Genomic DNA, 12,520 nt, shown 5'->3' on the forward strand with positions numbered 1-12,520 from the left:
CCGCGTTCCAAAATAGGGCATGGCTGAGGGGGTCTACGTACGTCCATTCTCACAAAAGGAAACCTTCAACCGTACCCGTGTGGGGCTCCAACTAATTAATTTTTTTCCTGGTAGGTCCAGCTTTCAAAGAAAAAATAAAATAAATTAAAATAAAGAAGGAGCAGAAGAAGAAGAAATAATTGACTGCACCACTGTGATACCATCACATCTATAAGTAGCACCCAGATCGAGCAACCCAGAAAATGCAAAGCACTTCTTCTTCCCCCTCGCTCCCTACCTTACACAAGCAATAATCAATCGATCTCTTCATATATATAAATATATATATATAGATATAGATAGATAGATAGATAGATAGATAGATAGATAGAGCTTGTGTTCTTCTAGTAATTTCTGATCATCATCATCTTAGACTATCTCTCTAGTGGAGAAGAGGTTGATCGATCGATCGATCGATCGATCAGCTGCATATATATATATATATAAAGATAGATAGGAATTAGGAAGGAGGAGGAGTGAGTGAATTAATTAATCAGGAAGGATGCAGAACCTCGGGAACATCGTGGACTCGATCATCGGCGGCGTGAAGGGCACGGTGCCGGTGAAGGGCACGGTGGTGCTGATGCGCAAGAACGTCCTCGACTTCAACGACTTCGGCGCGTCCGTCATCGACAACATCAGCGAGCTCCTCGGCCAGAAGGTCTCCCTCCAGCTCGTCAGCGCCACCGTCGGCGACCCCAGTAAGTCCCGATCTGATAAAAAATAAGCTAAAAATAGTTATTGAAAAATACTGATCTGATGAAAGGATCAGATGAACGAACCAGTGCTATGCAGACGAGCAGAAATGACAGTCAACAGAAGAGATGAACGACTGCTAGTCTCTAATAAAAATTTGAACTAGCAAAGAATAATGTTATTATAATATTTTCATTTTTAAGAGGGGAAATTTATTTTATATAAGGCAAGAAGCCTTCTCTAGTACTATATTAAAAGATGTGAGACATTAACCGTACGTCTTGCCTCCTGTTGGCGCAAGAAAAAAAATGCCACATGGTAGACAGACTTGATAAGTGTGCTTAACTGACGTGGATGAATTAAAATATAATACGTGATGCATCAAGAGCCGTCAAAATAATAAAATAATTTGTATCTCCAAAATTTAACCCCAAATTAAAGAAAATGGTGTTCTCAATACAGCCATATATGCATGTCTGTGCGTGCGCAGATAACGAGAATCGGGGAGTGGTGGGGCAGGCGGCGTATTTGGAGAACTACATCAACTTGCTGCCGTCGCTGGCGGCAGGGGAGTCGAAGTACAACGTGACGTTCCAGTGGGATGCGAAGACCGGAATACCCGGGGCGGTGATCGTGAAGAACCATCACACCTCCCAGTTCTACCTCAAGACGCTCACCATCGATGATTTCCCGGGCAAGGGCCGGATAGTTTTCGTCTGCAACTCCTGGGTCTACCCGGCCGACAAGTACAGCTACGACCGCGTCTTTTTCGCCAATAACGTAAGTATATAGCCGGTTCAATATTAATTTATTTTCTTCTTCTTAATTTGCTTGAAATTACACACAACTTTAGATTTAGTAGATAGATTGTTTGATGACGAGAAAGAGAAAGAAAAGTAAAAATAGGAAAAGACTTAAAAAAAAAAAAAGAAAAAAGAAGAAGACTTGACTAGCTAGCTAGCTAGCAAGGCTGCTGGGGAGAGAAGAATTGATTTATTCCTGATCTGATCGTGACGCCCACGGGAATATCACTTACTAAAGCCATAGATGAATCAAGAAAGAGAATTAAGAAATCTAACAGTATAGTATACAGTGATTGTTTAGTATCTATATAGTACGTGTGCACTGATTATTTTATTTTATATTTATACAGTTATATATATATTCACCAGGTCAGGTAGTAATTCAAATTTGCGCATACGTTAATTATTACGAAACAGAATAGATATATTAATTGGAACTATATATAACCTGCGCATGCATATGGTGGTTGTTTAATTAATATCCATTTGTTCATCAATGTACATCAGACCATTAATTAATTACACTAGAGGAAGTGGAAGCTACTAGTCTGGTGATGCAATGCACGCTGTTCGGACGATAAGTCCCTCGATCGATCCTGGGGATCTGGTTCTTAATTAGGTGTATTAAATATTAATTGCTCTGACTATGTGTTCAATATTTCTGGTTGGAGTGAGTATAAATAATTCGGTAGATGGAAATTAAGGTGCCCATTCGTCCCTAGAAGGTGGTAGGTTTTATGCTCAATAATAATATTTTTTCTAAATATGTTATGATACTTAAAAAGCATTCAATAGTTTGGCGTTTATAAATTTTTTATTATTAGATTTATTTTTTTGACCATTTATTGACGTTAGATAATACTCTTTAGCCANTATTCACCAGGTCAGGTATTAATTCAAACTTGCACATACGTTAATTATTACGAAACAGAATATATATATTAATTGGAACTATATATAACCTGCGCATGCATATGGTGGTTGTTTAATTAATATCCATTTGTTCATCGATGTACAATAGACCATTAATTAATTACACTATAGAGGAAGTGGAAGCTACTAGTCTCGTGATGCACGCTGTTCGGACGATAAGTCCCTCGATCGATCCTGGGGATCTGATTCTTAATTAGGTGTATTAAATATTAATTGCTCGGACTATGTGTTCAATATTTCTGGTTGGAGCGAGTATAAATAATTCGGTAGATAGAAAGGTGCCCATCAGTCCCTAGAAGGTGCATGGTAGGTTTTATGCTCAATAATAATATTTTTTTCTAGGTATGTTATGATACTCGTAAAAGTATTGAATAGTTTGGCGCTTATAAATTTTTTATTATTAGATTTGTTTTTTTGATCATTTATTGACGTTAGATAATACTATTAAGCCAACCATCCAATCAACTCTAAAATATTGCTATTTGATTATTTTCCTTCATTAGATAATATTATTCAATCAATTCCGGGCCCCTATATACTCAACCTTTGAGAACTATTATTCTCCTAATTAGCCTCACATCCTTTCACCCAAGGGTCGAAAATTTAATAGCACTAATGACTTAATACTATTAATAGCTTTAGTTCTCTCTCTATATATATATACATATATAAAAAATTAAAATAGGCCATTCTGAATAAAATACCCGTTAATATGACAAGGAAAAAATGATGACTTTTAGATGATCAGTAGAGTATAAAATACACCCCAATTTAGGATTGTTAGTTGTATTGCTTAACGTGTCAAAATTTTTATATTTTAATAAAGTCACTATTTTATCCTTAGTCGTAATAAGCAATTAATGTTGACCAATTTGCTTGGATAGTGAGACCAAACTCTACTACGTAGGTACCTTTTATTAGTAAATTAAAGCTGTTTAATCTATTTCGGTTTCTTTCATAATATTTTTTTTATTACTAATTAGAGGGATTAATATGTAATATTCTAAACCTAATCATAGCATATATATTTTTTATTGCTCCTTTTTTACTCGGAGTTACAAATAAAAATTCGGAATCTGCTTTGCAAGGTGTACATGTCTATACGCCATCTGTGGGCATCATCGAATCAAAATAAATAAATAAATACTTAAATAATTAAAAAGATGAACTTCACCGAGACAATTCTAGTTGTGTAAACAATAAAATTGACTGACTAATTATATTTAAAAAGTTTTATATACGCCATATAGAATTCTTCTTAAGCGGAAACATATATAATAAATGATCGTTCAACGGTGGAGAATAATAATCAAATTCAAATGGATGTATAGTAATCAGCAGCGAATATTGAGTCGCTCAATTAAAGATTGAAGACCTAGTTGACTCAGCTCCCCATTAATTACTGATTATGTTAAATCTTTTAATTAATTTAAGGCGATTATTACTAGTTACATTACTATTATTATTTTTTATTTTATTAGTATGTTATCAATCTAAGCCAACACTTACTTTTCAAATCACTGGTTGTTATCATTATAGTACCATCATTAAAGTCAGACATTCCAAGTCTCGCTAGCTAGCGCGTTCAACAGAGAGGCTTTGAAACCTGGGCATCTAGATGTATAAAAGTTTTGAGTAATGCTTCTATACTTTTTTTTTTTTTTTTTTTTTTTTTTTTTTTTTACCGTTCATTCACGTGTATTCAACGGCTCAGATTTAATTTTTTTAAAATTGTGACCTGCAATAGCAGGTCACTTTGGAAGAGGTATCGGTTACCAGGTACCTCAAAAAAGAATATTTTTATCTTTTAATAAATAGGCATTTTAGTTATTTTACATATACTATATTTTCAAAATTTTTATTTTTTCTTTGTTTTCCTTTTTCTCTCTCTATCTTTCCTTTCATAATTTGGCATTTCATATAAGAAAAATTTCAAATGTTTTGACAATATAATCATTGAATTTAAACTTTAAATAGTAATATGAAATTCCTCTAATTTAAATTTCACTTTTAAATTTAAAATTTAATATTATATTCAAATTTATATTTTAAAAATTTAAGTTTTATATAAATACTTTGAAATATGGTAAACAGAAATAATTGTTTGAATTCTAGTCTTCTGGTTTAGGTTTGGTTTTGGGTTTCGAAAAATTGGTCAGTTTTGAATTTGGATATGGATTTTTGAAATCCGTCGAGTTCGGAAATAAGTTTTGTGATTGTTAGTCAGATTCGAATTCAAATTCCTAACTATTTTTTTTCTCACCAATAATTCTAATCTTTTTAATTTATATGTTTAAAATTATATTTAAAATATTTATTAGCTCTAACAGTTAAATTATCATTCTGTTTAAAATATTTATTATCTTTACCGGTTCCAAATTGTTCTTAATGTTATTCGGTTCAATAGGTTAAAATCAGATTCTTGATAGAATAGGTCAAAGTCTGATCAGTCAAATCAATCGGTTCAATCTAGTTTTTAAATCATTGAATTTAAAATTTAAATAGTAATATGAAATTCCTCTAGAGAAATCTAGTTGTAGAAATCTTACTCTCTAAGTTTTTTATGCATTACGTTTTAAACTGGTGCGAATAAACTGTATTTTAAATCTTGGTAGAAATTTAGTTTTTAAATAGTAATATGAAATTCCTCTAATTTAAATTTCACTTTTAAATTTTAAGTATTTAATTTTTAAAATTTAAATTCATCGTATTTAGAAATAAAACTATTTCTAAAATTTCTATAATTTAAATTAATGCATAATTTGAGAAACACTAAAACATTTAAAGTAGATTCCTAAATTAATGCCTAATAATTGTATAAATTTGGTTAATCAATTAATTTTCTAAATTAGTGTTAATTAATGCATAAATTTAGTACCTCAATTAAAAGTTTCTTTAAATATTGTATTATTTAATTACTAAATTAATCTTGAATAAAATAATTTTTTTACCTGCTAAGTATTAAAGTTACATTTTTACTCTTTATTAATCAACATTTTTTTAATTTTTTTTTTAAAAAAGTACCGAATTATTTCTCAAAAGTTTTTAGATTGTATACAGTTATAATTGTATTATAATTTTACTTATATTTTTATATATTTAACTTAAATATAGTGTTTAGTTTTATACATATAAATTTATAAATGTAACTGCTACAGTTGGAGTTGTCCAAATTAGCCATAATTTCAGTTACGGCCGTGAGAGGATAACAGAGACAAGAAATAAAATTACATGAACAAATTTTTTTTATATCAAAATTAATCTTACATATAATTAAATAAATTATTATTTATATTTACAGTAGTTTATATAGAGTACTGCATTCATAACGATTATACTTTTAAAATTATTATTATATTCTATTAATAAATGTGTGTCAGTTCTGAGTGATTAATTCTTGGTGTATGGATTTACGGTCAAAATTAAGAAAGGAAGGAAAAAAGAAAAAAAAAAGTTATCTCGGTAGTACATGTACATCACATCTATTATTATTATTATTATTATTATATTATTATTATCCGGGTACAATTAAAGCGGGTTGCGTATGGAATTACTCCAGCGCGCATCCACATTCCACACTGGTTGGAAATTGGAGAACCCAAAATAAAGACAAGAGATGAAAAGAAATGGAAAGTAACCAAAAGGACAAGTACGCGTTCTCCAATAAAAGTCTGCGTTGACTGGACTGAACATCAAATCAATTAATTAAAAAATAAAATTAAATTTTTTTTCAGTTTTCACAAATATAATGAATTGTAAATATATTTTTATAAAATTTAATTTTTATATATTATTTCTCTAAAATTCATAATATTTCAAATATATTTTTCTGTTTTGTTACTGTTATTAAAACACTATTTATTTTGTAAGTAAAATAAGCTTTTTGCCATCACAAATATATTTCTTAATTGAATGTCAATTTACTTTATTAACTAATTAGGGTTAAGTATTTTTTCTATAGTTAACTAATTTTTTCTAACGAATCCTAACGGCAGGAATATATTTGAAGATATTAGAACTTTTATAAAAATAACATATAAAAGTTAAATTTTATAGGATATATATTTGTAATTTACTATATTTGCAGAGAGCTATATGAAATTAACCCTTAAAAATAACCATATATATATAAAATTGAGTCCCTATACTTTTAAAAGTACTAAGTTATTGGTACTTACAGATTTTTAGCCATTGGATTAAGAGATGTGCAGTTAGGATGGTATGAGACTCTTAAGGTTGAGCGGATGGTTGGTTGAATAATATAATTTAATGGATGAAAATGATTATATATATATTTGTGATCATAATAACACAAGAGAAATGCAATAGGTTAATCATACTTTCCTAATTACAAAAGAAAATTAAATTTTTTGTGCTGGAAAGTTTTACAAAATCACATGAGATACTCATCGTGAATACTAAATTGTTGTATAAAATTGTAGAAAATTTGATTATCTAAATTAATAGTTTGGGTGCCTAATTGGAAAAGCTGAAATTAATTCAGGGGCCTTTGTACATTTTTTTCTTAATAAAAATTGAGAAATATTATTTGTATATATTAAAAGGAGTGTATTATATATCCTCTCATTGTAGATTTATGAAATTTTTGAAATTTTATTAAAATAATTTTCATAGAAGTCCTAAGCTTTAGATAAATTTTTGAGAAATTATTGTGCTTTCATCCTTTTGTGCAAGTCTCGAAAATTTTTTTTTTTAATTTCATTAAAATTTCTACTTTGCATATTTTAAAGAAAATTAAGAATATTGCTATGCTTTTGTAAATATGTCATTTTAAACATCGCAAAATATTTTTTTTATTATAGTTTTAATTTTCGTAGTGTAACATCCTATCGTTAAAGTTTTTTATAAATGTGGAACTGAAAAAAGAACTGTAATGAAGGAATAAAGAATATTTTATATATAAAAATGCATTGAGATTTATGAAAGATGCTCAATAAAGCCCTTTTCACGAGAATATTTTAAAACTTAAAAACATATAAAAATATAAAAAGATGGAGACTTCTTTTGAGAATATTTTAAAACTTAAAAACATATAAAAATATAAAAAGATGGAGACTTCTTTTGAAGTCATTGGAGGGGATAGGGACCAGCTTGTACGAAAATTATCTAGTACACGTTATTCAAGAGAGTATGGTAGAGTTACTGGTTTTGCTTCAAAACCAGGGGCCAGAAAATTCCATTTTATTACTTCTGGCCGAATTAAGATTTTTTTTTTATATATATAAATACTTAATTTTTATTTTATTTTTTAAATTTTTAAAAATTTATATTTTATTCCTTCAATTATTTCAAATTATTGCTGAAAATGTAAGTAGAATTCGAATTTGGAACCTCAGTACTCAGCACCAAGTACTTTGCCACTTGCGCTAGAGACGGTCGGTTTTAAGGAAACAAAATATAAATTTTCGAAAATAAAAAAAAAAGTAAAAAAGCGGGTGTTTACGTGGAGGTTTTTTGTAATTTAATCATTAGTTTTAAAATTTGATTGTTGTAATTACGAAAACTGTAGCACTCATGCCGAGCTGGCTCGGTCAGATGAACCGGTTCTTGTTGGGCCTTTTTCTCGTGGCCCAGTGGCACGGTACGACACGGGCCTGGGCCGTGCCGAGCCTAAGGGGAGGCCCCGGCCCGGCATGGCACGGCCCTGCCCGTATGGTCCGTGTCTACCGAGCCGAGTCTGGGCAGGGAGTTGGGTTGTAAACTCCCAAGGCCCAACATTTTGATCCCTTTGGACCAAAATGCCCTTCCCAACAATCAAAAATTTGATTGTTGGGAGGGTATTTTGGTCCAAAAATATTTAAAATTTTTAAATAATTTTAAAATTTTAATATTTTTATAAATGTATTTTAAAATTTGAAATTTTTTGACTTATATATTATTTTTTAAAAAATAAAATAAATAATATTTTATTTTTATTTTTTAAAATTTTGAAATATTTTTTAAATAAAATTAATAAATAAAAAAAGGCTGGCTCGAAGTCGGACCCGGCCTATATCGTCTAGGCCAAGGGGCCGAGGTCCAAGAACTTTGGCCCGGCATGTCGGGTCGTGCTAGCCTCCGGCATGTTTCAGTCCGGCTAAATATGGCCTATGTTGGTCTAGCACGACCCGCATTACACCCCTAACGGTAATACATAAAATTTTGATCAAATTTTATTTTAATTTTTAAAGTTGTAAGTTCAACATTAGGGTTGTTAAAATCATAGAAACCTTTTTACGGTTGAAAAGAGTTTTTTGAGAAATTTCTTTACGGTTGAAAAGAGGTTTTTGAGAAAAAATTTTTTCCTACTTTTTAGTGCATGTTCCGCTTAAAATAAAAAAAGTTTTCGGTGCATATTTGTTTGTCTACGAGTACAAATAAAGTGGAATACTATTTCCTATTATCTTTGCTAGTGTTCGGCTGTTTGAAAAGCTTGTTAGGATATAAATACCTAGCAAAAGAAAGATGAGATTGCCTTTTTTTCATAAGATACTTTTCGAATTATCTGGAAATATCAATTTCCCCATTAAAATAGTTTTATTTTCCTTAACCAACGAAAAAAGATTGACATGTTTGGCTTTGGCATCGTTGTTAATTTTTTTTTTTTTTTTTTAAGTAAAATTTTTTAATAGAAGAGTGCAAATGTGAAGGGTAAGTAAATGAACATCAAGACGTTGTATTATTTTCTGGATTGGTCAATCATTGTGAGAACTAGCTAAACCAATCAAAACTAAGCTGACTACAAGATTACTTCAGTTTTGCAGTTCAACTGAAGAAAAAAATTCTCCTTATGATAGTGTAACCATCGAAGATTACTAAATTCATTTAATCTCAAATTTCAATCGACAACAATTCGTTATAACTTGTAGACAAAGATATTCCGTTTTGCCTCGAATTGTATGAAAGATAAACAAATGAAGCCAATTTTAGAATCGTATGGTCAATTTCTTAAGCTGAAACAAAATTCATTTGATCCTCGCGAGCGAGGGTTCCTATATACAAATGAAGTTGCTGTGACCTGCTTTAACGTGGTTTCTGTGGCATTCTATAAATTTGTTGTTTGTTGTTGTTCTTGTATTTTTGACAGACGTATTTTCGCGCAAACACGCCGGCACCTCTGCTGCCATACCGAGACGACGAGCTCTACCACCTTAAGGGAGATGATGTAACCGGGCAACTGCAAGAATGGGACCGTGTTTACAACTACGCCTACTACAATGATCTTGGGAATCCCGACAGGAGTCCGGCGTTAGCTCGCCCGGTTCTTGGTGGTTCCGCAGAGTACCCCTATCCACGCAGGGGAAAGACTGGCCGCCCGCCCACCAAAACAGGTATGTTACTGTCAAATTTTTTTTCTTTTTGCTGTAAATTATGAAATGTTTAAGCTACCGGAGAATGATGTTTATGAAATTTTATGTCCCCTTGAAATAGATCCCAACTCAGAGAGCCGACTGCCGTTGTTGAGCTTGGACATATATGTGCCCCGCGACGAGCGGTTTGGGCATCTCAAAATGGCCGATTTCCTCACGTACGCTCTCAAGGCTGTCGCTCAGTCTATACTTCCGCTATTGGAGTCCATCAGCAATGCTACACCGTTCGAGTTCGACTCGTTCGACGATGTGCTGAAGCTGTACGATGGCGGCATCCCGGTTCCCAAAATCCCTTTGTTCGACGAGCTCAGGCAGAAGATCCCCTTCGAGATGCTCAAGGAGTTGCTCCGCACCGAAGGCAACCAGCAGTTGCTGAAGCTCCCCAAGCCACAAGTCATTCAAGGTTGGCAAAAATCGATGCTAGACCGGATAATTCTGCACATGTTGCTATCATCTACTAAATGAGGTTTGCTGATAACGAATTAATATGCAGCTGACGAGTGGGCCTGGCGAACTGACGAAGAATTCACGCGGGAAATGCTTGCTGGAGTGAATCCTCTCATCATCAATCGGCTTGACGTGTTCCCGCCGGTCAGCAAACTCGATCCCAGCAAATACGGAAATCAGAACAGCACCATAACAGCAGCCCATATTCAGAACAACTTGGATGGATCGACAATAGATCAGGTCTATTTCTAGTGCTATCACTTTTTTGGATATTTAATGTGAGCGGCGCTAGAACAGAACAAATTAAACATTTTTTTTCTTTCTCTTTTCTTTTCTGTAGGCATTGAAGGATAACAGATTATTCATCTTGGATCACCATGATACACTAATTCCTTATCTGAATCGCATTAATTCTACGGGAAACAAGATTTACGCATCAAGAACGCTCTTGTTTCTAAAAGAGGACTCGACTCTCAAGCCATTAGCGATTGAACTCAGCTTGCCCAGCCCCGACGGGGAGCAACACGGTGCCGTCAGCAATGTGTACACACCATCAGAAAATGGCGTCGAAGGAGCCATTTGGCAGCTCGCTAAAGCCTATGCCACAGTAAACGACTCCGGCGTCCACCAGCTCATTAGCCACTGGTTGATTCTCTGATTTCTTGTTCTGATCATTTAACGACCATCATAATCTGGTTACTTAAAAGTCATTAATCTGCACTGCAGGTTGAACACCCACGCGACGATGGAACCGTTTGTCATTGCGACGAACCGGCAACTAAGCGCGCTTCACCCAATCAACAAGCTCCTAAGCCCGCACTATCGCGACACGATGAATATCAATGCCTTGGCCCGCCAGATACTCATCAATGCTGGAGGAATCCTCGAGCTGACCGTCTTCCCTGCGCGGTACGCCATGGAGATGTCTTCTTTTGTCTACAAAAGCTGGAACTTCATGGAGGAAGCTCTCCCTGCCGATCTCATCAAGAGGTAAACAACAGTTGACAAAATTTAATTAACAGTTGCGCTGTTGCTGGCTAGATCTTCCTAAATATGCTGGTCATCAGCGAATAAGTTATATACGACTATTATTATTATTTTCCACAGAGGAATTCTGGTCGGCGACGGCGAGCACCCCGACAAGCAGCAACTACTGATCAAGGACTATCCATATGCTGTCGACGGACTCGCAATTTGGCACGCGATCGAGACTTGGGTGTCCGACTATTGCTCCATTTACTACCCGAGCGATGCGGCGGTCCAAGCGGACGCCGAGCTGCAGGCGTGGTGGAAGGAAGTGCGTGAGGTCGGGCACGGCGACAAGAAGGATGAGCCTTGGTGGCCCCAGATGCAGGCGGTCTCAGAACTGACCCACGCATGCACGACGATCATCTGGGTCGCATCCGCCCTCCACGCGGCCGTCAACTTTGGGCAGTACCCTTACGCAGGATACATGCCGAATGGTCCCACTATCAGCCGGCGCTTCATGCCGGCGCCAGGGACAGTGGAGTACGATGAGCTGAAGACAAATCCAGATAAGGCGTTCGTACGGACTACCACCGGCATGCTGCAGACGATTCTCGTCTTGTCGCTAATCGAGATTCTGTCTACGCACACGTCTGACGAGAAGTACTTAGGCCAGCGCGACACGCCAGAATGGACGACCGACCAGAGCGCACTGCGGGCATTCGAGCGATTCAATGCGGCGCTGGCGCAGATCGAGGCAGACATCGTCAAGCGAAACCGCGATCCAAGCCTGAAGAACCGGAACGGCCCGGTGAAGATGCCCTACACACTGCTTTATCGGACCAGTGAGGCCGGAATCACGGCGAAGGGAATTCCGAATAGTGTATCTATTTGAATGAATTCGATGCGTTGTTATCGGGAAAAACGGTCTGATAATTAACAAGTCCCCATTACTACTAGGTGGGCCGTGAAATAAATTGTGTGTTTCTTTCACCTATCCCCATTGCTAGGTGGGGTATGAAATAAAGTGTGTTTCTTTCACCTAAGTGTGCTAAAGGGGTACAATTCCGTGCATAGAATTTTCTATGCATGGATTGATCCAATGGCTGATTTAATGAAATTATTTGGCATATTGAATAATAAAATTTACTTAGCTGCTAAATTTTTAGCGAAATTAATTATATTAAAAATCAGCAGCTAAATGAACTTCGTTCGTTGAGAATCTTATGCTCGGAACTGTAGAAAATTTGCTTTATTGTGCCAAAT

The 12,520-nt window shown here is 34.6% G+C and overlaps 1 protein-coding gene across 2 annotated transcripts in view; it reads left to right on the forward strand.

Moving 5' to 3' along the window:
• Positions 338–12,520, forward strand: part of LOC109721622 (linoleate 9S-lipoxygenase 6) — a 13,477-nt gene continuing 1,294 nt past the window's right edge. Inside the window, exons 1-8 of one of the 2 annotated variants that reach the window (XM_020249326.1) lie at positions 338–740; positions 1,226–1,515; positions 9,559–9,802; positions 9,903–10,244; positions 10,335–10,528; positions 10,629–10,933; positions 11,015–11,278; positions 11,396–12,295. In XM_020249326.1, coding sequence (XP_020104915.1) covers positions 542–740; positions 1,226–1,515; positions 9,559–9,802; positions 9,903–10,244; positions 10,335–10,528; positions 10,629–10,933; positions 11,015–11,278; positions 11,396–12,149 — 2,592 coding nt within the window. In that variant the 5' untranslated portion in view covers positions 338–541 and the 3' untranslated portion in view covers positions 12,150–12,295. Of the gene's footprint in view, positions 741–1,225; positions 1,516–9,558; positions 9,803–9,902; positions 10,245–10,334; positions 10,529–10,628; positions 10,934–11,014; positions 11,279–11,395; positions 12,296–12,520 lie in introns of those variants that run through there. The other variant, XM_020249327.1, reaches the window with a different exon arrangement.

Source organism: Ananas comosus, linkage group 15 (assembly GCF_001540865.1).
Source record: "Ananas comosus cultivar F153 linkage group 15, ASM154086v1, whole genome shotgun sequence".
In the NCBI taxonomy this organism is placed as follows: Eukaryota; Viridiplantae; Streptophyta; class Magnoliopsida; order Poales; family Bromeliaceae; genus Ananas; species Ananas comosus.